Source organism: Rhinopithecus roxellana, chromosome 13 (assembly GCF_007565055.1).
Source record: "Rhinopithecus roxellana isolate Shanxi Qingling chromosome 13, ASM756505v1, whole genome shotgun sequence".
Classification (NCBI taxonomy): Eukaryota; Metazoa; Chordata; class Mammalia; order Primates; family Cercopithecidae; genus Rhinopithecus; species Rhinopithecus roxellana.
This window is the reverse complement of record NC_044561.1, coordinates 18,414,626-18,439,767: the sequence shown is the minus strand read 5'-3', so window position 1 is coordinate 18,439,767 and position 25,142 is coordinate 18,414,626. Positions and strand designations below refer to the sequence as shown.

The following is a 25,142-nucleotide window of genomic DNA, read 5'->3' as shown; positions in this document are numbered from 1 at the left end:
TCTGAGTTCAAGTGATTCTCCTGTCTCAGCCTCCCAAGTAGCTGGGATTACAGGCGCCACCAACATACCCAACTAATTTTGGTATTTTTAGTAGAGATGAGGTTTCACCATGTTGGCCAGGCTGGTCTTGAACTCCTGAGCTCAAGTAATCTACCCGTCTTGGCCTACCAGAGTGCTGGGATTACAGGTGTGAGCCACCATGCCCGACCAGTTTCTAAGCATTTACTCTCATTATTATCTCAATACAGATCAGCATAGTGCACACTTGTCCTGTAGCACTGCTCTGGAGCATATGGAATGTGGCTCCAAAGCAATGTTGGCAACTATTTGTGTGGTTTTGTTCCTAAAGTTTCAGCAGCAATTTTAATTGTAAGTCTCCTAGCCAGTCCTTTGGATCATATCCAGATGCAAGTTTAATTTAGTAGATCTAAAACTGAGTGGCCCTTTCAAATTCTTAACTTCTGAGGGTATAGTATTTTTTTTTCTTTTAGTGACTTTTTCTTTTTTCATTCTCTTAGAAGACAGATGGAAATTTTTTTTGTAGTTTTTTTTTTTTTTTTTTTTGAGACACAGTCTCACTCCATCACCCCGGCTGGAGTGCAATGATACGATCTCGGCTCACTACAAGCTCTGCCTCCTAGGTTAAGGCGATTCTTGTGCCTCAGCCTCCTGAGTAGCTGGGATTACAGACACACACCACCACACCCAGCTAGCTTTTGTATATTTAGTAGAGACAGGGTTTTACCATGTTGCCCAGACTGGTCTCGAACTCTTGACCTCCAGTGATCTGCCTGCCTTGGCCTCCCAGAGTGCTGAGATTACAGGCATGAGCCACTGCTCCTGGCCTAAACCTAAACTTTTAGAAACTGGTAACATGCATATAGTGCTGATTGTTGCAGGCTTTATATACAGTAAGTTATCTGATCTTCACAAATCCCTTATAAATTAGATTACTATTTCCATTTACAGATGAGGAAACAGGCATAGAATTTAGGTAACTTGCTCAAAGTCACACAGCCAGTAAATGGTGGAAACTGACTTCTAATTTATAGTTCCAGTAATGAGTTTCTGCTCTTAACTCCCCCAAATATGCTACCTCTGAAGTATAAAGGTAGGAATAGCAACTGAGCACTGTTTGTCCTCTGGCCATTATCCTGAACCAAAACATGGTTAATGCTAAGCAGTCAGAACGAAGCCATTAACTCTGTCTCCATGCTTTCTGTGGAGGTGTTAAATTATATATTCTATAATCCACTAAAAAGCAAAACTGAGGTCAGTAAAAACAGATGCTGTGTGTTATATAACCAACTGAACTCTAATACAAAGTACTCAGAAAATTACAAGTCAATTGGGAAAAATAAGAAAGGCTGTAAAGGATATGAATATTAATTTTTTTTTTTTTTTTTTTTTTTGAGACGGAGTCTCACTCTGTCGCCGGGGCTGGAGTGCAGTGGCCGGATCTCGGCTCACTACAAACTCCGCCTCCTGGGTTTATGCCATTCTCCTGTCTCAGCCTCCCGAGTAGCTGGGACTACAGGCGCCCGCCACCTCGCCCGGCTAGTTTTTTTGCATTTTTTAGTAGAGACGGGGTTTCACCGTGTTAGCCAGGATGGTCTGGATCTCCTGACCTCGTGATCCACCCGTCTCGGCCTCCCAAAGTGCTGGGATTACAGGCTTGAGCCACCGCTCAATATCAATTGACAAGTATGTAAGTGCTTTAAAACAGTATTGGAGGCCAAGTGCGGTGGTTCATGCCTATAATCCGAGCACTTTGGGAGGCCAGGGCAGGCAGATCACGAGGTCAGGAGATCGAGACCATCCTGGCTAACACGGTGAAACCCCGTCTCTACTAAAAATACGAAAAATTAGCTGGGCGTGGTGGCGGGCGCCTATAGTCCCAGCTACTTGGGAGGCTGAGGCAGGAGAATGGTGTGAACCTGGGAGGCAAAGCTTGCAGTGAGCCAAGATCACACCACTGCACTCCAGCCTGAGTAACAGAGTGAGACTCCGTCTCAGAAAAAACAAAAAACAAAAAAAGTGTTGTATGCTTAGTAAGCTCTACAAATGTTGGGTGTTAATAAATATAAACAGAACTTTATAACAAAAGTGAGAATACACTATCTTTTATATAACTTAACCAAATTATTAGGCTACAAAGGAAATCGCAAATAACGCATTTGTTCGTTTTATTTAGAAATATTTATCAAAGGCTGAGGCAGGATCACTTGAGGCCAGGAGTTTAAGACTAGCTTGTGAGACCCTGCTCCAAAAAAAAATAAATAAAAATAAGCTGGGAGTGGCGGCATGCTCCTGCAGTCCTAGCTCTTCAGGAGGCTGAGCCCAGGAGTTTGACGCTACAGCAAGCAATGATCACACCACTGTACTCCAGCCTAGGTGACAGAACAAGACCCTGTCTCAAAACAAATTATTGAGTAGTTATAACCTCTGGGCACTGTTCTAGGAACTAAGGCCATGGTAGTAAACAAAATCAAGTTCTCATCCTCATAGAGCTTACTTACAAGCCAAGGAAACACAAGGATCAGAAATATACACGCACATACACATGTATTTGTGGACTATATTCACTTAGAAATTGACAAAAGCCAGAAAAATGTATACAAACTGAACATTTGGAATACATGCAAATTTAAATAAGTAAAAAAATTTTTTTAAATATGGTACTCTTACTACAGTGATACATGATAGATGCATAATTATATTGAATGAAATCAAATTGGAAATACTGCATGTTTAGAGTGATTAGCAGGAAGATCAGAAAAGTATGTGCAGAAGAAAATGTATAACCTTAAATCAATTCATTAGAAATACAAACAAAAAGAAACTAGTGAAACAAATACAAAATGTAAAAATTACTATAAAAATGGAAAGCATTGATCAGTACAACCAAGTAACTGTCAAAGAGCAAAAATGTTTCATGGAATCTGTTTGATTAGCAGAATGACATTATGAATCCAAACTAAATGACGTGGCTTGAAGGACCAGACTAATAGCCATACAGGTTACCTTAAAAATGGTATTAAAAATCTACTCTAATAAGGGCAGCTGAAACACAAATTGCAGTTCCCAGGCTCCTCTTGTCAATCAGCTGGTGGCTGACAATGATGTGGCAGAGGAGATACCCTGACCAAGAAGGCAGAGATATGGGTCCAGGTCTTTACTTCCTCTAGCAAGGTACCTCGTGAGGGAGGCCCTGCTACAGAATGTCCTATTTTGCTATGTGATAAAAATTACTGACTAGATAAACTTTAGGTTTAACCTTTTCATGTTTAAGATGCTTCAGTTTCTTGAAATTAGTATTTCCACTAAATATGTGTAAAAGCGACTTGTTTCTGCTTGTTATGCTTTAACTATAATAAAAGTTTTGCTTCTCTAACAGAAGAAAAATTGGTTATTAGACAAAATATGGACGTGACTTTCAACACTTTAATATCTTTAGGGAATGTCCAGATACTTTGTATTAATCTCTTTTGCTTTCTCATGTTCTTTCTTTGTATCTTTCTTTTTTTCTTTTGCAGTATGATCATAATGGAGGAAATAAAAGTTAAAATGCAAAGCCATTATTTTTGCTATTTGTAAATTTCAAACTCTTTTCAACACGGAAACATTTTTAATTATGTTTTTTAGTTTTTTTAATGGTTTTTTTGTTTTTGAGACAAATTCTCACTCTGTCTCCCAGGCTGGAGTACAGTGGTGCCATCTTGGCTCACTGCAACCTCTGCCTCCCGGGTTCAAGTGATTCTCGTGCCCCAGCCTCCTGAGTAGCTGGGATTACATACAGTTGCCCATCACCACGCCCAGCTAATTTTTGTATTTTTAGTAGAGACGGAGTTTCACCAGGTTGGCCATGCTGGTCTTGAACTCCTGACCTCAGGTGATCCACCCACCTCAGCCTCCCAAAGTGCTGGGATTACAGGCGTGAGCCAGCGCACTTGGCTTTTTAAAGTTATTTTTAGAATTCCTGTTTATCACTAAGATACTTATATTTTGGATACACTCCCCAATTTTTCACAGTGATGTATCATGCTTATCTTATATTTTAATTAATACAAAATTAGTGTACTTAAAAGTCAGCATTATTTAAGGTATGAGCATCTACAGGTGGAATGTGATTGAAATTGTCTAGATAATTCCTCTGAAAATAGAAATTCTGGAAACAATAATTAGGGTCTTGAATTAAAATCCCTTCAAAAGAAGTATTTTGTGGCTTAGTTTGGGTATGGATTATGAAAACATTCTTCCAGAGAAGAACAAAGCATAAATCTCAGCTTCCCCTGCTTAACTTTGGAAACTGTGGGTTCCAGATTTCAAGTAAAACAGTCACTAATTCTGTCATCCATGTACCAGTTTTTGAAAAAGCATGTTTTCTGTTTATCAGTGGGATTGAAGTGAAAGTATATGATTTATTTTCAAGGATATGTCTGATTTTTGGATAGATGTTTGCTCTATCTTGTCTTTTCTAAATATTGATATGAATACTGCAAAAAATCAGTTTTGGATATTTGACTGAATTTATGGTATGATGTGAATTGAAAAATTTTTTAAATGCTTAAATCTAGTTTTTAAGACAGATTGGCACTATTTCGTAATTTTTACCAAAGCAATTTATTGTTCATAGTGTGTTATTTAATTGCCCTTATTAAATGAAAACTATGGGCCGGGCGCGGTGGCTCACGCCTGTAATCCCAGCACTTTGGGAGGCCGAGGCGGGCGGATCACAAGGTCAAGAGATCGAGACCATGGTGAAACCCCGTCTCTACTAAAAATACAAAAAATTAGCCAGGCGAGGTGGCGGGCGCCTGTAGTCCCAGCTACTCAGGAGTCTGAGACAGGAGAATGGCGTGAACCTGGGGGGTGGAGCTTGCAGTGAGACGAGATCGCGCCACTGCACTCCAGCCTGGGCGACAGAGCCAGACTCCGTCTCAAAAAAATAAAATAAAAATTAAAAAAAAAAAGAAAACTATGGAGGTTGGATTTGGAAACAGAAAACACCTGAAAACTCTCAATTGATGTCAAACAAATAGAGATCAGTTGTAATTTCATCTTCCACAGTCATACTTTTGCTAAACTTTGACTTGGAATTATGGTCTTTATGAGCTCTATTTTTTTAGCCTTTGGCCTCTGAAACTCACAGGATTGAATTTCATAATGTTCATTACAACCTTGAAACCACTAAGTTTGAAGCAATGGTTTTCTTTCATCAGTTCCCCATTCTTGATGTTTAGTTGAAGGTCACTCATCAGCTTGTCAGTGGAATGCTGTGGCATTGACACTGTTCTCTGAGAACATTTGGTAGTACATGGATTTACTCCTGAGGCAAAGAATAGAAAACGGAAGAACTTTTTGTAGCATAGAGGCTTTGCTTTATATTCTTAGAAAGTAGGCTGGGCACGGTGGCTCATGCCTGTAATCCCAGCACTTTGGGAGGCAAAGGTTGGCGGATCATTTGAGGTCAGGAGTTCGAGACAAGCCTGGCCAACATGGTGAAACCCCGTCTCTACTAAAAATAAAATTAAAAATAGCCAGGTGTCTGGTGGCATACGCCTGTAGTCTCAGCTACTCGAGAGCCTGAGGCATGAGAATCACTTGAACCTGGGAGGCAGAGGTTGTAGTGAGTCAAGATTGCACCCCTGCACTTCAGCCTGGGCAACAGAGCAAGACTGTCTTAAAAAAATAGTAATAGGCCGGGCGCGGTGGCTCAAGCCTGTAATCCCAGCACTTTGGGAGGCCGAGACGGGCGGATCACGAGGTCAGGAGATCGAGACCATCCTGGCTAACACGGTGAAACCCCGTCTCTACTAAAAATACAAAAACTAGCCGGGCGAGGTGGCGGGCGCCTGTAGTCCCAGCTACTCGGGAGGCTGAGGCAGGAGAATGGCGTAAACCCGGGAGGCGGAGCTTGCAGTGAGCTGAGATCCGGCCACTGCACTCCAGCCCCGGCGACAGAGCGAGACTCCGCCTCAAAAAAAAAAAAAAAAAAAAAAAAAAAAAAAAAAAAATAGTAATAAAAAAGGAAAGTAGAGAGTTGGTTATACTCAGAAATTACCCAGGAAGGAGGAAGAAAAAGGTGTTCAAATTCCTAGGTTCTGATTATGTTTATCTTCAGGTCACCAGCATCAAAGGAAGTTTCAAAGTAAGTGACCCTTTCATAAGATTTAAACCTTCTTGTCCTTTTTCATCTAGAAACTATTAGTTTTTATTGTCTTTTTCTTCAGATGATAGAAGATGTTTTGGGAGAAGGGTCAGTCTCTGCCAGTCGGTTCAGTAGGTGGTTCTCTAACCCGAGCAGATCAGGAAGCCGATCCAGCAGTCTTGGGTCAACACCACATGAAGAGCTAGAGAGACTTGCAGGTAAAATGGCTTCAGATTCTGCCCTTGAAGGTAAACCTGGGTTTTTCCCTGATACGGTTCATTCGTCTTCATTAGTCAGGAGTAGATTAGGGTCAAAGGGTCTCTGGACAGCTGAAAAGCCTTCAGTTTGTGTCCTTTTAATATTGTCGAAGGGGCTGGGTGCAGTGGCTCATGCCTGTAATCCCCGTACTTTGGGAGGCCAAGGTGGGCAGATCACGAGGTTAGGAGTTCGAGACCAGCCTGGCCAACACAGTGAAACCCCGTCTCTACTAAAAATACAAAAATTAGCCGGGTGTGGTGGCGGGCATCTGTAATCACAGCTACTCGGGAGGCTGAGGCAGAAGAATCGCTTGAAACCAGTAGGCGGAGGTTGCAGTGAGCCGAGATTACACCACTGCACTCCAGCCTGAATTAAAGCGAAACTCCATCTCAAAAAAAAAAAGAAAGAAAAAAAATACAGTTGAAGGCATGTTCCTTTACTGGAACAGATTAATTTTGAGTATGTTTATTTGCAATATCAGGTCTGGAGCAAGCCATCCTCTCTCCTGGACAGAACTCGGGGAATTACTTTGCTCCTATACCATTGGAAGACCATACTGAAAATAAGGTGGATATTTTAGAAATGCTACAGAAAGCCAAAGTGGATTTGAAACCTCTTCTTTCCAGCCTTTCTGCAAATAAAGAAAAACTTAAAGAAAGCTGTAAGTGTTTATAATTTTTTTAGATATCTGAAAAAGTCTAGATGTTCAGTCTTTAGGCAGTTGGGTCTAACATACCTCTGTTTCCTAAAAAGTCAAATATATATTGGGTTTTTGTTTAATGTTCTTTTTTAAAAACTCATTTCATCAAAGAATACCACCTCTTTGAGAATCTCACAGTAGGTCATGAGCCCTCTGAGAACTTTTCCTATAAGTTCTTACCTAGGGTCTGGTTATAATAATCCAGTGAATGTTGAAAACAAACTCCAGTGAATGTTTTATTCCTCCAGAGCATAACTTACCATTTCCTCACAAATCTGCCCTAGTTTTCCATATTCTTGCTTAGGCTATAAATCCTCAACATAAAAATTTAGTGATATACTGACCACAGTGCAGGTAGCAATCTTGGCAATGTTGGGCTATCTGGGATTCTTGTCCCAGGTAACAAGTCTCCTAGAAGACTCATATCCTTCTGCAGGATGCACAGCAGGAGCTTGTCAAGTTTTAAAGCATAGCACCTCATGTTTGTGGTCCCCCAGTTTCTAGCATCTAAACATTTTAGGTTTAGTTTATGCCATCTCTTAGTACACAATTTGATTTTAAGTGTTACTAGTTTGTCTATTTTTGGTGTCAGTCTTTTCTGACAGTCTCATCTCAATTTTGAAATAAATTATTTTCATCTTATCTATATACTAGCCAAAGAGAATTCCTACCAGATATCTCTTTGCTTGATTTAACCTGGACATTCTCAACTTCTCAGCACATTCAGGGGTTGTGCTTTCCGTGGAGGAGGTAGAAGCAGGTCTGAAGGGCTTGAAGGTGGACCAGCAAGTGAAGAATTCAACTCCCTTCATGGCAGAACACCTAGAAGAGACCTTGAGTGCTGTAACCAACAATCGACAACTCAAGAAAGATGGAGACATGACTGCATTCAACAAGCTAGTGAGCACAATGAAGGCAAGTGGGACTTTGCCTTCTCAGCCCAAAGTCAGCGTAAGTATCTGGCACAAACCCACCCTTTTCTCTCTTTTTTTTTTTTTCTTTTTCTCCTTTTTCCCACCACAATAAATGGATTTTTAAAAAGGTATTCTGAGTAAGTTGGAAATTCTTTAGTAGTCATTTGGTCCTTGATGCTTTTGTGTGTTCCTTAATTATTGATACACTATTCATTACTGGAGAAAGCAGGCTTGTGGTTAATTTATATGTATTGTGGGTGACAGTATAAAGATTAAAAGATTCAGACTTATGTAATGCCTGTATAACTTTAAGTCACTGCTAAAATGAGGTAAAAAACTATCTTTTTGGATGACCTCCAGAGAAAAATTTTGTTATTCAGCTACTTAAGTTCATATACTTTACCATATTTGTATAGTAAAATCTTTATTCACATCTTCTAATTATTGCCAGATACCAGGGATTACCTGCTTTCTTGCAGCCATAGAAATCATTTGTAAAGTATCTAAGATGGGGCTGGGCACAGTGGCTCACGCCTGTAATCCTAGTACTTTGGGAGGCTGAGGCAGGCAGATCACCTGAGGTCAGGAGTTTGAGCTGGCCAACATGGTGAAACCCCATCTCTACTGAAAATAACAAAAATTAGCCAAGTGTCGGGGCGGGCGGCTGTAATCCCAGCTACTTGGGAGGCCAAGGCAGGAGAATTGCTTGAACCTGGACAATAGAAGTTGCAGTGAGCCGGGGTTGTGCCACTGCACTTCAGGCTGGGCAACAGAGTGAGACTTTAAAAAAAAAAAAAAAAAAGTAAGATGGGTTTGTCAAGATAATTACATTCTGTTAATTTACTAATGGAAAAAGCTGTGACTCCAAATTGAAAACAAAACTTGTAGGCATGAAGTTAGGTTACAGGGTGACACAACTGCATATCACCTTGTAAATGCAAGTGTTTATAATATACTGGTCTTTGTCCTAACAATTTTGAGAGGGTAGTTCTCACCCATAGCCTATGTGTTAATATCACTATCGCTTGATACAAACTAATGGGGAGGCAGGGTAGATATGAATAATAAAATCATAAACATGGACTTATTCTAGTTGCTAAGTTCTAGCAAATTTACCAAATTGAGTTTTCCCTCTTTTTTTTCCTGTTCCCTGCTTGCCTGGGAACTTACCAGTTAGCTAAGATGCAAATAGCAATAGCTGTTTGAATCATTATGTCTTATACCAAAAGAAAGCAACTGACTTTTAGCATTCCTTATCTGACCAATAGTGATAGAGATGTCAACATCCTCAGACAGAGGTGCCATTATTCCTTAGTGCCAGGACCGACCTTCTACCCTTGAAAGGAGGCACCTCAGATAGGTAGCCTGACTTCTTGGTATCTGACCACACCATACCAGTTGCAGGAGAATGTCCCTGTAAACTGCTTTAGAATTATTTTTATACAAAGAATTATTATATACAAATACTTTCAAATGAAGACCAGACTAAAAGATGGTAGACTATCCTATTTTCCTTTCTGTTACCTTTGTGTCTTGGTAATTGGGTGCTGGCTGCAATGGTGTGGTTCATATCTTGTAATTAGCCTCTTTCTTTTGGTGTGAGCAACTAAAAATATGGAAGGGGGATTCAGCAGTTTACCTGATGTTTTTCCACATTTTATTGCAGATATGATTCTAGGATTTGATATTAACACAATTTACTCTTGAGTTGTAAGGGCAATTGGTTTGATGTTGGGGTTTTAGTACTCTGAAGTATATCTGGTTTTAGCTGAGCAAATGAGCCTCAAACACCTGCCAAAGGGATGGATGACATAGTCAAGTGGCTAGGCAAAAGCTAAGACAAACTCAGCTAACAGGAAAGAACACAACAAGGAAAGTAATGGAATAAGAATAGCAGGTGTTGGCCAGGCGCGGTGGCTCAAGCCTGTAATCCCAGCACTTTGGGAGGCCGAGACGGGCGGATCACGAGATCAGGAGATCGAGACCATTCTGGCTAACATGGTGAAACCCCGTCTCTACTAAAAAATACAAAAAACTAGCCGGACGAGGTGGCGGGCGCCTGTAGTCCCAGCTACTCAGGAGCCTGAGGCAGGAGAATGGTGTGAACCCGGGAGGCGGAGCTTGCAGTGAGCTGAGATCCAGCCACTGCACTCCAGCCCGGGCGACAGAGCGAGACTCCGTCTCAAAAAAAAAAAAAAAAAAAAAAAATAGCAGGTGTTATCTCAAAATATTGCTCTATTTGCATGTTGTTAAGTCATGGTTTACTTTTTGAATTCAGCATCTTTAATTACTACTGCTGTGTATGTTTTGTATACTATTTCTGATCTGCCTCCATCCATTTCGGTTGTCATATTGGTTCATCCAAAAGTAATACATGCTGGTTCAATCTAAATTATATTTTAAATTATAGATTCTATCCTCCAAGTATACTTCCATGTGGTATAAAGTTGTCTATTTGTTTTCATTAGATGGAAGTAATGACTCTTAAAGAGATTACTTATGAAATCATCTGCCTTTAGTCCCAATGCCAAAATCAACAATAAAATACTTGGGTATCCTTGGGCTATTTGTCATGCCTAGACACTGCTTTGGATTTTGACAGCTCCATCTAGAGAACGGGAAACTACACCAGAGAAAGCACTTCACGCAGAGCTAAATGGGCATAGGGATGTCCTGAAGTGCAGGAGGGAACTCCAGGCTGGATGCACAAAATGTAACCACTGGCCAGACCTGGTGGTGTACACCTATAGTTCCAGCTACTTGGGAGGCCAAGGTGGGAGGGCTTGAACCCAGGAGTTAAAGGCCAGCCTGAAGAACATAGACCTGTCTCAAAAAGAAAAAAAGGAACCACTACTGCTTTAAGAGTGGAGGATTTGAATTTTGCCCTGTATGTGATACCCATTTTGGAACAGCTCGCTTAAAAAATAATAAAGTTGCCAGGCACAGTGGCTCACGCCTATAATCCAGAGGCAGAGGTTGCAGTGAGCCGAGATCGCCATTGCACTCTAGCCTGGGTAACAGAGCAAGACTCTGCCTCAAAAAAAATAAAATAAAATAATAAAGCTTAAATTTCCTGAAATATGAAACTCTGAAATTTAACAATTTTGGCCAAACCTGCATGTTGTTTACTATGATTTTAAAACCATATGTGTAGGCTGGGTGTGGTGGGTCGCATCTATAATCCCAGCACTTTGGGAGGCCAAGGCCAGAGGATTGCTTGAGCCCAGGAGTTCAAGACCAGCCTGGGCAACATGGCAAAACCCCCTCTCTACAAAAAATATAAAAATTAGGTGGGTGTGGTGGCATACGCCTGTAGACCCAGCTACTCAGGAGGCTGAGATGAGAGGATCGCTTGTGCCTGAGAGGTCAAGGCTGCAGCAAGCCATGATCGCACCACTGCACTCCAGACTGGGCAACAGAACAAGACCCTGTCTCAGAATTATATATATATATGTGTATGTGTGTGTGCGTGTGTGTGTCTCCAATAAATCTTGTTAAAGGTAATGGGTAGCAAGAGTTGTCTCAAGTTAAGTGTTCCCTGGTTTCACCATTTTCCCCCCTTCTTTTGGTCACAATGTTAGAAACAGGGAAATGGACTTAGGGTTAGCATAGTGAGGATCTCTGAGGGGACTTTGCATGTACATGCGAACGGTCTTTCCATCCCCAGATCTTTTTTGGGACCTGTGTGATGACAGTGGAACAAGTTGGTCTAAGTTTTCTATGACTTGAGCATCATTCTTCTATTAACTCCCTAGGAGTATTTTATGCTTTCATGTGGTCCCCAATCAATCTGTAAGTTAAGTGAGTTAAGAAAGTTAAAACCAGTTTTCTTTTGACTTTTTTAGCGAAACCTTGAAAGCCATTTGATGTCCCCTGCTGAGATTCCAGGCCAGCCTGTCCCTAAGAACATCCTGCAGGTACTTCACAATCTTATACTGAGGCCTTGGAGTCTTGAATAGTAGTCTTCTGAACCAGTTTTGTTTAGTGGTCCAGCTTTGGGCCTTAGAAAATGATCTATGTTGCCTGGCAATCAGAGATGTGATATTGTTGCCTGACATAGTTTGGTGTTGCATAGCAAATGTTGCTAGCTGAACATTCAGAGAAATGTGTTGCATGTACACATGCCAAGTCCTTCAATTGAGCATGAGGGAGATCCATCTTGTGGCTCTCAAAAGTTAATCCATAATTCACAGCCTCTGAGTAGAAGGAAGAACTAAGTTCACAGGAATTTGGCTTTTCTGCCTTTAGGAACTTCTGGGTCAACCAGTTCAGAGACCTGCTTCTTCTAATCTTCTGAGTGGCCTTATGGGGAGCTTGGAGCCTACAACATCTTTACTGGGCCAAAGAGCACCCTCTCCTCCCTTGTCACAGGTGTTTCAAACCCGAGCAGCCTCAGCTGACTACCTTCGCCCAAGAATACCATCACCAATTGGTAAATATACTTATTTGTCAAAAAGAAATATGAATTTATGGCCAGGCACGGTAGCTCATGCCTGTAATTCCAGCATTCTGGGAGGCCGAGGTGGTGGGCAGATCACCTGAGGTCAGAAGGTTGAGACCAGCCTGGCCAACATGGTGAAACCCCATTTCTACTAAAAATACAAAAACAGCCAGGCGTGGTGGTGCATGCCTGTAATCCCAGCTACGCAGGAGGCTGAGACAGGAGAATCGCTTGAATCCAAGAGGTGGAGATTGCAGTCAGCCAAGATCACGCCACTGCAATCCAGCCTAGGCGACAGAGGTAGACTCTGTCTCAAAAAAATAAATATTATACTTTTGGGGGATGGGGGAGCAAAGGTGGAAGATATCTTATTATCAGCTGTTCTTCTAGGTGAATATGTTCATGTTGTAGATTTTTTTTTTTTTAATTGAAATCTAACTGATCCAACTCTTTAGTCTTATTCCTTATTTTGGGAATTCAATCCAAAAAAAGTTAATTTGGCTTCTTAAGTTTTTATTTGATACAGTAGAAGTCAGTGTAGTGGTTCTCTGTGAAGCTATTGAGTTTTGATAGATAATCCGCTGTTAAGTCTTATGGCTAATTAGGAATGTGACTGAAAGAAAAGTTCTAGAAAGTGTCTTAGCAAAGTATTTACATGGAATGTCGTTCCTGCCATCGTAGGCTACTTTAGGCTGCTGGCCACTCTGGTTTCTGCCAAACAACCCTCGAGAGGCATTTTTTGAAATCTTCTGTCCACAGTCAAACAGATAGAATGAAGAGAATGTGTACTCTCACAGCAGTGGTGTCTGCTTTAATACCAGATGGCTTAGTGATAACAGGACAAATTGCTGGCTAGAAAAGCTCTTCTCTCCGAGAGGTCTTGGCTTTAAAAGGAGCAAAGCTGACGGCTTAGTTGAGAAGCAATTTAGACAGTGCTCTAGTTGAGGTCCACATAGCCCACTGTCAGGGCACAGAGGGAGAGGGACATCTGTCAGCCCAAGATATCAGTGCTTTCCAAGAGATGGAGTTCAGCAAGAAATGGCATGCATTAATGAAAATGCCTCCCTGATGCACACATACCATCTTGGTACTCACTGAGACTGTAACTTTCCTGACAGGTTTCACACCAGGACCACAGCAGCTACTCGGAGATCCATTCCAAGGCATGCGCAAACCCATGAGCCCCATCACGGCCCAGGTCAGGCTGAGCTCTTTCTCAACTCAATCTCTTGCTTGCCCTTCACCCTATCGGTGCATGGGGAGTGGAGAGCTGAATTGTTGTGATTCTTAAAAATGGTTTTGAGGCCAGGCATGGCGGCTCATGCCTGTATTCCCAGCACTTTGGGAGGCAGAGGCAGGAGGATCACTTGAGCCCAAAAGTAAAAATGAGCCAGGTATAGTGGCATGCATCTGTAGTCCCAGCTACAAGGAGGCTGAGGCAGGAGAATCACTTGAGCCCAAGAGTTTTGAGACTGTAGTGAGCTACTGTACTCCAGCCTGGGTGGCAGAGTGAGACCCTGTCTCTAAAACCAATAAATGGTTTTGATCTATAGTTCAAGCTCAGTGAAGGTTAGACAATTTGCTGAATAATTGAAGTAATAAAATTGTTAATCTTGATCACTGCGATGGCAGCACAATTTAGTGAGGTTTGCAGTATCTAACTTTTCTCAGCTTCCGTTTAACTTACCTTTCTAAGAGTGTAGAGAGACCTTTGTAGAAAGTATGGTGTCCTCACTCTTCTCCTGACCCTCCCCTCTCCTTTTCAGCAGATGAGCCAGCTGGAGTTGCAACAGGCAGCTTTAGAAGGGCTGGCCTTGCCACATGACCTTGCTGTACAGGCAGCAAACTTCTACCAGCCTGGTTTTGGCAAACCACAGGTGGACAGAACCAGAGATGGATTCAGAAACAGGTAAATTACTAATCCTGCTCATGTGGAGATTTACAGATAAGTTTTCCTGAAACTAACAAATTACTTATCTGCAGTATAATTCTGTTGCACATACTGTGGTATGTTGTTCAGTATGTGGTAGAAATTCCATCCCAATCCAAATCAATAGAAGAAACAGATTAAATAGAGGAAATAAGATTAAATTCTGCAAGGCATAGGGTTTTCATTCTATTTGGTTTTATGTCCGTTCTTGATTTATAAATTACTTTTTTTCTTTGAGTTTGCTAATTAGCTATATGGAAGGGATGCTGCTCGCCTAATTTACCTCACAAGATTGTTATGAGTAAATATATTTTAAAATCTTAGGATGTTTCTACCAGTTAAACAATTCAGTTTTACAAATGCAACTAGCATAGCTCCTTATTCCTTTTCCCACAGATTCAATGTTCTTACCAAACTCCCTTGATGCAGGTTTAGCTGCATCGACAGTTTCTTGGCCAGAGCTGATGGGTTTGTTGATGAGAGTTGTTAACAAGTAGATTACGGAGTTCACTCTCCTCCTCTTTTTCAATACTTGCAACAAATGATAAAATGAAATTATAAGTTGGGGAGAAAATGGAAAGGGGTGGCAATGTTATTTTGTGTAAAATAAAACAGACAAAACTATATAAAACAAATGTGTAGCTTATTATAAGGCAAACTTCCTTGTTAACTACTCAGAGGGCCTCCATGTGCCCTGTACCAGTAATACCCGTTTTCCTCCTCAGAACTCTCCACTGTCCAGCGTTTAAAAGTAATCACTACCTTAATTAAAAATAAATAATTTATCACCAAAATACACATCCCTGAACACTATAGTTTAGTTCACCGTTAAAATACTTGGTACTTAATGTTTTGATGTGATTCTTAAAGTTACTACCACAGTGCCTCAGTGTTTTGCTTCACCTGTTAACCCTTTCAGAAGACACTGAGACCAGGAGATACCCTTACACAAGCACATCCTATTTATAGCACCCTTCAACCAAAACAGAGAGCTCCAGACTGGTCTGCTGAACCCCTCTCACATGCTTTCTCTCTATAGCATAATGCTGTTACCTAGTATTCATTGATGTGATTGTGACTTTCAGAGTACTTTTAACTTTTTTTTTTTTTTTTTTGGAGACAGTCTCTTGCTCTGTTGCCCAGGATGGAGTGCAGTGGTGCAGTCTTGGCTCACTACAACCTCCTCCTCCTGGGTTCAAGCAGTTCTCCTGCCTCAGCCTCCTGAGTAACTAGGATTACAGGAGTGTGCCACCACGCCCGGCTATTTCTTTGTATTTTTAGTAGAGATAGGGATTCGCTATGTTGGCCAGACTTGAATTCCTGGCCTCAAGTGATTCACCTGCTTCAGTCCCCAAAGTGCTGGGATTACAGGCATAAGCCACCACACCTGGCCCAGAATTTTATAGGATCTTCACATCAACCCTGTGAGGTAGATGAGGGGAGGTGCGTAACTGCATTTTACAGATAAAGAAAACAGGTTTTTACAACATGGCTTACTCAAAACTAGCAAGCGTATTTGAGTCAATGTCAGTCTAGCCTTCATGTTTTGGATCAGCGTCATCCTCTTAGGTCCTCCCTGTGTACAGCTGTGTCCCTCCAACAAACATGCCTTTCCACTTACCTTGCTTTTTTTAATTGTATTCATCACTGTCTAGCATACTATTTATTTTTTGTCTCCCTGCCTGTAGTAACCCCACTCCATCCTGCAGCCCCAAGAATATAACCTCCATGAGGCCAGAGATTCTTTTTCTTTTATTCACTGCTATATTCCAAGAACCTGGAACAGTGTCTGTAGCAGGTGCTCAAATATGTTTACCAGAAGGAATGACAGGTCATGTGGAACCCCCAGTTTGGGGTTCATTTTTTAGTCACTCAGAATAGTACTGATCTGTCTGCCCATGTTGTCATATACACAGTCACAGCATGGCGGCAATGGGGTACTAACTAGAAAGAAGCCATGAATTTAGGTTTTCCATCTATCAGAGAACTTCAGGTCAGTGACTACACTTGGGTCTTGACCTTTGAGATCAATCTTATGTAGACCAAGAGTGGTCCTAAAATAACTGAAACTCTTGATTCTGTATTTGATTCAAATGAGTGTCACACAGAGCATCAGTTCTATACCAGGCACTGTGCTTATTATTGCTGCTCCCTGCCCAGTGAAGCACAGCCAGCCCAAGAATGAAGGCCCTCCCTAGTGCACCTCACTGGTGTAGTCTGCAGTAAACTATACACCAGCTCTGGATAACCCTACAATTCCAAGGCCCTCGCAAGTTCCTGTACCTGTTCCATCTACCTGAACTGTTGTTCTCTATCTATCTTCAGCTTCTTGATGATCACACCCAGTGGAATGCAGCTGCTTCCCCAGGAAGCATCCCTGCAGTGCCTTGTTATTCCTGCTAACCCCTCCATTTTCCCAGTGTACTTTGTTGGTGCCTACTATCTACATGCCTTGGTTTGCTCTAGGTGATTGTTTTCCCCACTAGACTGAGAGCTCTTACAAGACTGAGACCGTGTTTCATTTTGCTTTTGTCTTCCCTCAGAACTTAGCATGTACTTTTGCATATGTTAGGCCTAAATGCTTGGGAAATTGAACTGGATAAGGGAAAGGGGATGTTAAAATTCCTAGGCTGGTCTTGAGTATTATATGGTTTTAAGACTTGAAGTTAAGGAGATTGGGGTTCATGCTGATAATTGGTTTGTTCACAGGCAACAGCGAGTGACCAAGTCACCAGCACCAGTGCATCGAGGGAATTCCTCTTCCCCTGCCCCTGCTGCCTCTATCACAAGCATGGTCAGTGACCTTTAGTGACTGTGAAGGACTTGAAGGCTTCTCCCTGTTTGGTTGTGCATGTGTTGTACCACTGTGTGCCCTAAATGTCCTTGAGTTCCTTCCACAGGAATAACTGACCTTGTAGTCTTTCATACCTATTAAGTCTTTCCCCTTTAGGACACAGTCTAAGTCTTAGGATTTTAATGAAGCCCCTATATTGGGGAAAATATGTTCCAGCAGAGATGATCATGGGCCAGGGCACACGAGGTGATATAGTATGTTCAAAGAAATGAACCAGGTGTGGGGAGACAGAAGGACAATAGTGAGAGACAGGAGGTGAAGTGGACAGAGGTGACTGGGTCAGACAGTGGCGAGTCTATTGAAACTTGCAGAAGAGTTCACAAATTCGGATTCACCACTTCAGGTCTCAGTGATACAAACTAAGGCTGGAACAGAAGGGTTTGCTTATATGCAGTGACAAGTCTAGTTTTATAACTATCATTAAAAAATGTTTAATGCCACCTGGGCGTGGTGGCTCACACCCGTAATCCCAGGACTTTCAGAGGCTGAGACAGGTAGATTGTTTGAGTTCAGGAATTCAAGACCAGACTGGGCAACCTAGTGAGACCGTGTCCTGTACCCCTAATACAAAAAATTAGTCGGGCATGGTGGTGCACATCTGTAGTCCCAGCTATACTCTGGAGGCCGAGATGGGAGGATCACTTGAGTCCAGGAGGCAGGGGTTGCAGTGAGCCAAGATTGTGCCACTGCCTTCCCTAGTGAGTCCCCATCTCAAAAAAAAAAAAAAAAAAAAGTTTCATTCCCCACAGATCTTTATCATCCAATCAAAGCTGATAAGGAAAAAAAACCTTTGCTGTGTGCTTCAGAACCCCACATGGGTCTTTGCACCAGTGACCTTGAAGGCAGCAGAGTTTGGAAGGAACTTTTCTGTTTGTAAGTCATGCCCTGTCTCCTGCCATCAAAGATATGGGGTTGTTTGGTGAGAAAAGGCAAATGCAAAATAAAATCACCAAAGTAGAACTAGTGAAGAGATAAGAAATGACTCCAAATGATTAATCCTGATGGCTGAGGAGACTATTGAGATAAATTTGACTTCTCTGGTAGCCAAGTTAAGAAGGGAAGTATTAGGAGTATGGAGCAATTTTGGTGAATCCTGATGGCTGAGGAGACTATTGAGATAGTCTAGTAGCCAAGTGAAGAAGGGAAATATTGTTATATTTCTGGCCATGTTCTTTCTTGCCAGCCTAATCCCAGGTTGGGAAATGGGTAATGCAGAGGCTGCATAGGCATGTCCCCATTATCACAGAGTTGTAAGCAAGCGATAATGTACTTGGGACATTGCCTGTTTGCCCCATTCTGTTTTTCCTCCAGCAGCTACAGAACAGAATACTAGAGTTGGCCTATGCTACCAATGTGGGGACTCTTTGTTGAGTAGCTTGGCCAGTTAATCCTGGCTTAGTATTAGAGAAAGGCACTTAAAGAATGTGCTAATGCCAATTGTTTTTCTCTGCAGCTTTCTCCTTCCTTTACCCCTACCTCAGTGATTCGTAAGATGTACGAGAGCAAAGAGAAAAGCAAGGAGGAGCCAACATCTGGAAAAGCAGCTCTTGGTGACAGTAAAGAGGATACTCAGAAGGCCAGTGAAGGTACCGCAGAGCTGTTAAGGGCACTGCTCAAGAAAGTATATAATGGGGAGAACATGGGCCTGAGTGCTGTGCTGTCCAGCCTGATATTCTATACAAAGCCCTGGGCAAGACCACTAGCTTCTCTGGACTATGGTTCTGTGTCAGTGAGAAGGTTCTGTGTGACAGTGAGAAGAATTGCGCCAGCTCACAGTTGCTCAGTTGCTTGAAATTCTGACCAATCTAAGAGTGCTACTACCAGACGGGTAGAATGAGTGTTAGTTTAGAATCCTTAGTTAGGCTTCAAAGTTGAATAATTAGTATGCTTATTTGACAAATTAGTATAATTCAGCTAGTTTTACTTCTGAAAGATTATATCCAGCCTGTGGAGACTTAAGTGTCCAACATAGGAAATATGTGAGAGGCTTTTTTTTTTTTTTTTTTTTTTTGAGGCGGAGTCTCGCTCTGTCGCCCAGGCTGGAGTGCAGTGGCCGGATCTCGGCTCACTGCAAGCTCCGCCTCCCGGGTTCACGCCATTCTCCTGCCTCAGCCTCCCGAGTAGCTGGGACTACAGGTGCCCGCCACCTCGCCCGGCTAGTTTTTTGTATTTTTAGTAGAGACGGGGTTTCACCATGTTAGCCAGGATGGTCTCGATCTCCTGACCTCGTGATCCGCCCGTCTCGGCCTCCCAAAGTGCTGGGATTACAGGCTTGAGCCACCGCGCCCGGCCTATGTGAGAGGCTTTTAGGAGTTGGACAGTAGGGATTGTGTGAAGGACATGGTAACGTGCGGATTCTAAATTAGGGTTTACACAGGTGTTACAGTATAGATCTGAGAGATTTTTGCCTGTGTTTGAGAAGGCTTGGGGTGGGTGGTGGGGAGGAAATCTTGTTGGTACTATTAAGACAGTTTGGTTCTTTGGCCAGACTCTAATTGCCATTTAGATTTTCTGTTGTGATGGATTTGCATAACTAGGCCATAGCCGTTTGTGCAGAGAAGGGTGCCCAACAATTCATCTTCTGGTCCTGTTTATTAAGCAAATGATGGTTCCTACCGTGTAGTCCTCTAAACTTGTTAAGGGTATCAGATAAGAATTGTGACCTTAAGAAATGAGATTTATTAGACCAGTGGGAGACTACAAGTGTTTGGGAGAAGTTTACCAAAATATTTTTTGTTTGGATCCTCACAGAGAACCTCCTGTCCTCCAACTCTGTCCCCAGTGCCGATCGAGACTCTTCTCCCACTACAAATCCAAAACTGTCAGCGTTACAGAGGTCTTCGTGTTCCACCCCACTGTCCCAGACCAGCCGTTACACCAAAGAACAAGATTATCGACCTAAAGCAACTGGGAGAAAAACACCCACCTTGGCATCCCCAGTTCCTACAACACCTTTTCTCCGCCCTGTCCACCAAGTTCCCCTTGTCCCCCATGTCCCTATGGTTAGGCCTGCTCACCAGCTTCACCCAGGGTTGGTACAGAGGATGCTGGCCCAGGGAGTACATCCACAGCATCTTCCAAGTTTGCTCCAAACTGGTGAGTTTCCAGCCTGACTTGGGTGTCATTTTGTGGGCCTAGAGGACAATTGTTGGCACTGATGAAGTGCTATAATGTGGGAGATTTCCATCACTTAGAAAGATGTTACTAGAGGCTCCCATCTAACTAGCAGGCAGTGGGTCCAATCCAATCTCCTAGTCCTTTAAAACATTAGGAACCTAGCTTGAGGATTTTCTTTTTTTTTTTTTTTTTTGTAGAGACAGAAGTCTCACTCTTGTCTCCCCGGCTGGAGTGCAGTGGTGCGATCTCAGCTCACTGCAACCTCTACCTCCCGGGTTCAAGCAATTCTCCTGTCTCAGCCTCCCAAGTAACTGGGGCTACAGGTGCACGCTGCCAAGCCCGTATAATTTATTTTGTATTTTAGTAGAGACAGAGTTTCACCGTGTTATCCAGTCTGGTCTCAAACTCAGAATCCTAAGCTCAGGCAATCTATCCACCTCAGCCTCCCAAAGTGTCAGGATTACAGGCATGAGCCAGAGGATTTTTTTTTTTTTTTTTGAGTCAGAGTCTCGGTCTGTCGCCCAGGCTGGAGTGCAGTGGCGCAATCTCTGCTCACTGCAACCTCCGCCTCCCAAGTTCAAGGTCCCTGCCTCAGCCTTCCAAATAGCTGGAATTACTGGCACCTGCCACTATACCTGGCTAATTTTTGTATTTTTAGTAGAGACGGGGTTTCACCATGTTGGCCATACTGGTCTTGAACTCCTGACCTCGTGATCTGCCTGCTTTGGCCTCCCAAAGTGCTGGGATTACAGGCATGAGCCATTGCGCCTAGGCCTTCATTCTTAACAAAATTCCAGATCAGCAAAACTGTACAGTGAAGCTGGAAAACTTCCAGGTAGCATTAAGACTACTCAGCTGCTTGCTTTTTCTGCTCAACAGGTGTGCTTCCTCCTGGGATGGACTTGACTCATTTACAGGGAATATCTGGCCCTATCCTGGGTCAGCCCTTTTATCCTTTACCTGCTGCTAGTCACCCTCTCTTAAACCCTCGTCCTGGAACACCTCTGCATCTGGCAATGGTGCAACAGCAGCTACAGCGCTCAGGTAGGTTCAGGAATTTGACAGGTGAGTTTGGGATGGACTTACGGAGTCTTAAAGCTTTTAGGACTAGTTTTCAGTGGACATGAATTAACATTCATTCTTTTAACTTGTTCTAAATTTGGGACAAGAGTGTAACCAGAGAATAAGATGAAGTAAATTGACCTCTATGCAATTTGGGATTACTGTTCCTGCAAAGTCAGTGGGAAAAGTCAGGTGTGCTCTGGCTTTATCCTTTGCCTGTTAGGAGAGAGGGCTGATAATCCAGCAGAGGTTCAGCATCCGGCCTGCTCAGGGTATATGCCCCCTCACCAGTTAATGTTGCTGCTTCTGTGATGTGGTTACTTGCCATGAGAAGTAGAGGTCACGTCATCCAGGGTGGGTTTTCAATACTGGTAGCTTCTGAATAGCTCAGCTTTCCATGGTACTGTTTTCTGGCATTGTTGGTATTTTGCAAAGGAGTTTCTAAAGAAGCCCTAGAAAAAATCCTCTAGTAAAGACTTTTCTTTGGATAGGGTTTAATGAAGCAGGGTCCAATAAACTTCTTTCCTTCTCATGCTGTGAATGATAACCCTTCTTATCTCCACAGTTCTGCATCCTCCAGGCTCTGGTTCCCAGGCAGCAGCTGTCAGCGTTCAGACAACTCCTCAGAACATGCCCAGCCGGTCGGGCCTGCCCCACATGCACTCCCAGCTGGAGCATCGCCCCAGCCAGAGGAGCAGCTCCCCTGTGGGCCTCGCCAAATGGTTTGGCTCAGATGTGCTACAGCAACCCCTGCCTTCGATGCCTGCCAAAGTTATCAGTGTAGATGAATTGGAATACCGACAGTGAGCAGGGCAGGCAGACTCAACTAAGCCTGGACCTGTGGTGGCACCCTGGGCAGGACCCTGCTTCCTCATCTCGGGTTGGTTTATGGGCTTTTACTTTGGAGCACTCTGTGTGAAGCTATTTGGTGGAACCCATGCACCTGGTGTGGTCCGCATTATGATGGAAGGATCTTAACCAGGCGAGTGGAGTGTACATTGTCTGAATACAGGATGCACAATGTTGTCAGTCCTGGAAATGGTCTTTCTTTTTTGTAAGATATGTGAATGAAGTGTTGGTGTCCTCACCAAGAGGTGGCACCTAAGGGTTCTGAGGAAATAAATGTATAGACCCTTATGTACAGACCTGTGTATAAACAACTTTTGTATATACATATAGGATAGCTTTTTTGAACTTATACAGCTGTACATAAAAGTAGCTGATATTAGTTAGGCCTGTGTCAACCGTTTGGATTTTTTTCACTTGTACATTTGGGATTTTCTTTTGGTTGATTAAAATTGCATATGCTAAGTGTGGGAATGAAGTAATGGCATTGTTGTGTTTATTTCCTCTCTGAAACCCTTCCTAATTTTGTTTGTTTGGAGACAGGGTCTCACTCTGTGTGGCTCAGGCTGGAGTACAGTGGTGCAATCGTGGTTCACTGCAGCTTTAACCTCCTGAGCTCAAGCAATTCTGTCACTTCAGCCTCCCAAGTAGATGGAACTACAGGCACGCACCACTGTTTTCTTATTTTTTGTAGAGGCAGGGTCTTACCATGTAGCCCACGCTAGCCTTCCTAATTTCTAACCAGCCAAGCTATGCTCAGTATGTTCCTTTAGGAAAGTGATCTGAGAAAGTTTAAATTTTTCTTTAAAACCCATGTAAACTGGGCACTGTGGCTCACACCTGTAATCCCAGCACTCTGGGAGGCAGAGGCGGGTGGATCACGAGGTCAAGAGATCAAGACCATCCTGGCCAACATGGTGAAACCCCATCTCTACTGAAAATACAAAATTAGCTGGGCATGGTGGTGCGCACCTGTAGTCCCAGCTACCCAGAAGCCTGAGACAGAAGAATGGCCTGAACCTGGGAGGCAGAGGTTGCAGTAAGCTGAGATCACACCACTGCAGTCCAGCTTGGTGACACAGTGAGACTCCATCTAAAAAAAAAAAAAAGTTAATTGGACTCTCTTGATTTAGGATAAATCAGCTATGGCCTTTTTCCTTGAGCTTTAAAGACCCCAACAGGTCAGTTTACACTGGACTGACCCTATAGATGGCGTAGCCTTGTGGCTAATACCAGGATATCTATAGTGTAATTTCCAAGATTAAACTGACCTAGTGAAAACAATTTGTTTATTAAGGAATCATCTATTACATATGGTAGTTTCTCAAACAAATCATGTTTACTGGGGCATCCTGTTTCTTTAAGCTCAGAGTTCTGATTCAACCCACTGAAGTCTAAGAATTTCCCTTAAGACTCATGCATTAATTGACTCCTTGTGTTCTGTATCACGTTCCTCACAATTGTTTTATTATTCACCTTAACTATTAGTACATACACAGCACTGACGGATAAAGATTCTACAGAATACAGTGCGGTCGTGAGTCCCCTTTCCTAACGAAGTTTTTCAGTCCTGCTATGAGGTTATACTTATTTCCCATGCTACTCAAGTTAATTTACCAGAGTTCTAGATACTTGTCCATTTAGGACCATTTTAGGACTCCATGCTAAAGGGTCAGATAATGAGGTGAAGGTCAAGGTGGTTGGATTTTTGACTACAAGGTTGGTAGAGTCTTGAGCAGCCTGAGTCTTGAGTGTTAGGGAATAATGACTGTAAGCCTGGAACTGCCCACCCTGCCCTGTACTTGCAGGAATACAAGAATGCAGGTCACCTTTCAACAAAACCTGGCTTTGTGGATTATGCATGAAGTCAGTTTCTTCCTGGTACTTTCCTTTCAACCTCATTAGTAATCCCCTTCCCCCATGCTATTTACTTCATGTAATTCCTCAGCTTCAGAAATAGACCCTATGTTTAGAATTTTTGGCAAATGCTTTCTGGTTTCCACAGGTGGAAGCTGGAAAGCAGTCCCAAGTGTCAATGGCAGAACACAGATGCCTGAATCCAGTTCCACCTTTCCTGTGTATCCTCTTCCACTTATCTTACTTCCCCTTCATGTTGAACCAACGTTAATAGGTGCAAGGTAAGGAGGACTGGTTTGAAGCTGCTAGTAAAGCCTTCCTTTTCAGGCTAGAAGCTAGTAGGACAGAAACAGGTACCATGCAAAGAGCAAAGCCATTAGCTGGTGATTGGCAAAATGGAGCCAGAAGGAAATAAGGGAGTGTTGCTAAGAGTATCAGCAGAAACTAGACATACAGGTTTTAGCAAAAGTGTTTTGGCAAACGGACTAGAGGAAGCAGGGGTGAGGGATGAAGGCAAAAGACACATGAATGCAGTCTTCAAGGAGCTAAGACCTTGATGTAGGATGAGGGCAGAGAGAAAGGGATGTCTTTGGAGAAACTTTTGATGTCTTGCAGGCATGAGATGAGTTCAGAAGCAATCAGTGCTGGAAAGATACGCAAAATAAAAGTTAAGAGAAGCTAAGGATATAGAAGGCATCCTGAAAGTAAAACAGCTGAGGGCCACAAAGCATATAATGGAAAATCTGTTAAGCTGGGGAGGTCAGGTAGGAGAGGAAAGAATAGTCCTTCCCAAGGGAGGTCAGTGGTAAAAGGAAGTATGAATGAAGTGAACAGAGAATGCAGCTAGGCCTTCCCCTAGGAGATAGCTACTGAGTGTCTTATAAGCCAGACTATTGAGAGGAAAGGGAAGTGTGAGGTCCATTGGCCTTTTGTTGTGAACTATGAGCATAAACACAAACCAAGAATGACAAGAACTTACAGGGCTAAATTCTGGTTCTTCAATAATTCTATT

The 25,142-nt window shown here is 42.7% G+C and overlaps 1 protein-coding gene across 8 annotated transcripts in view; it reads left to right on the top strand.

Moving 5' to 3' along the window:
• The window catches only part of EIF4ENIF1 (eukaryotic translation initiation factor 4E nuclear import factor 1), a 58,905-nt gene extending 36,150 nt beyond the window's left edge, over nucleotides 1–22,755 (top strand). For 4 of the 8 annotated variants that reach the window (XM_030914640.1, XM_010360681.2, XM_030914641.1 and 1 more), the window contains exons 8-19: nucleotides 6,234–6,369; nucleotides 6,891–7,070; nucleotides 7,828–8,060; nucleotides 11,869–11,940; nucleotides 12,272–12,455; nucleotides 13,583–13,662; nucleotides 14,231–14,373; nucleotides 17,104–17,188; nucleotides 18,702–18,834; nucleotides 20,000–20,344; nucleotides 21,245–21,409; nucleotides 21,993–22,755. In XM_030914640.1, the coding sequence (XP_030770500.1) occupies nucleotides 6,234–6,369; nucleotides 6,891–7,070; nucleotides 7,828–8,060; nucleotides 11,869–11,940; nucleotides 12,272–12,455; nucleotides 13,583–13,662; nucleotides 14,231–14,373; nucleotides 17,104–17,188; nucleotides 18,702–18,834; nucleotides 20,000–20,344; nucleotides 21,245–21,409; nucleotides 21,993–22,234 (1,998 nt within the window). In that variant the 3' untranslated portion in view covers nucleotides 22,235–22,755. The remainder of the gene's footprint in view (nucleotides 1–6,233; nucleotides 6,370–6,890; nucleotides 7,071–7,827; nucleotides 8,061–11,868; nucleotides 11,941–12,271; nucleotides 12,456–13,582; nucleotides 13,663–14,230; nucleotides 14,374–17,103; nucleotides 17,189–18,701; nucleotides 18,835–19,999; nucleotides 20,345–21,244; nucleotides 21,410–21,992) is intronic. The other 4 variants (XM_010360682.2, XM_010360683.2, XM_010360684.2 and 1 more) reach the window with 3 other exon arrangements.
• The last annotated feature ends 2,387 nt before the right edge of the window (nucleotides 22,756–25,142 follow it).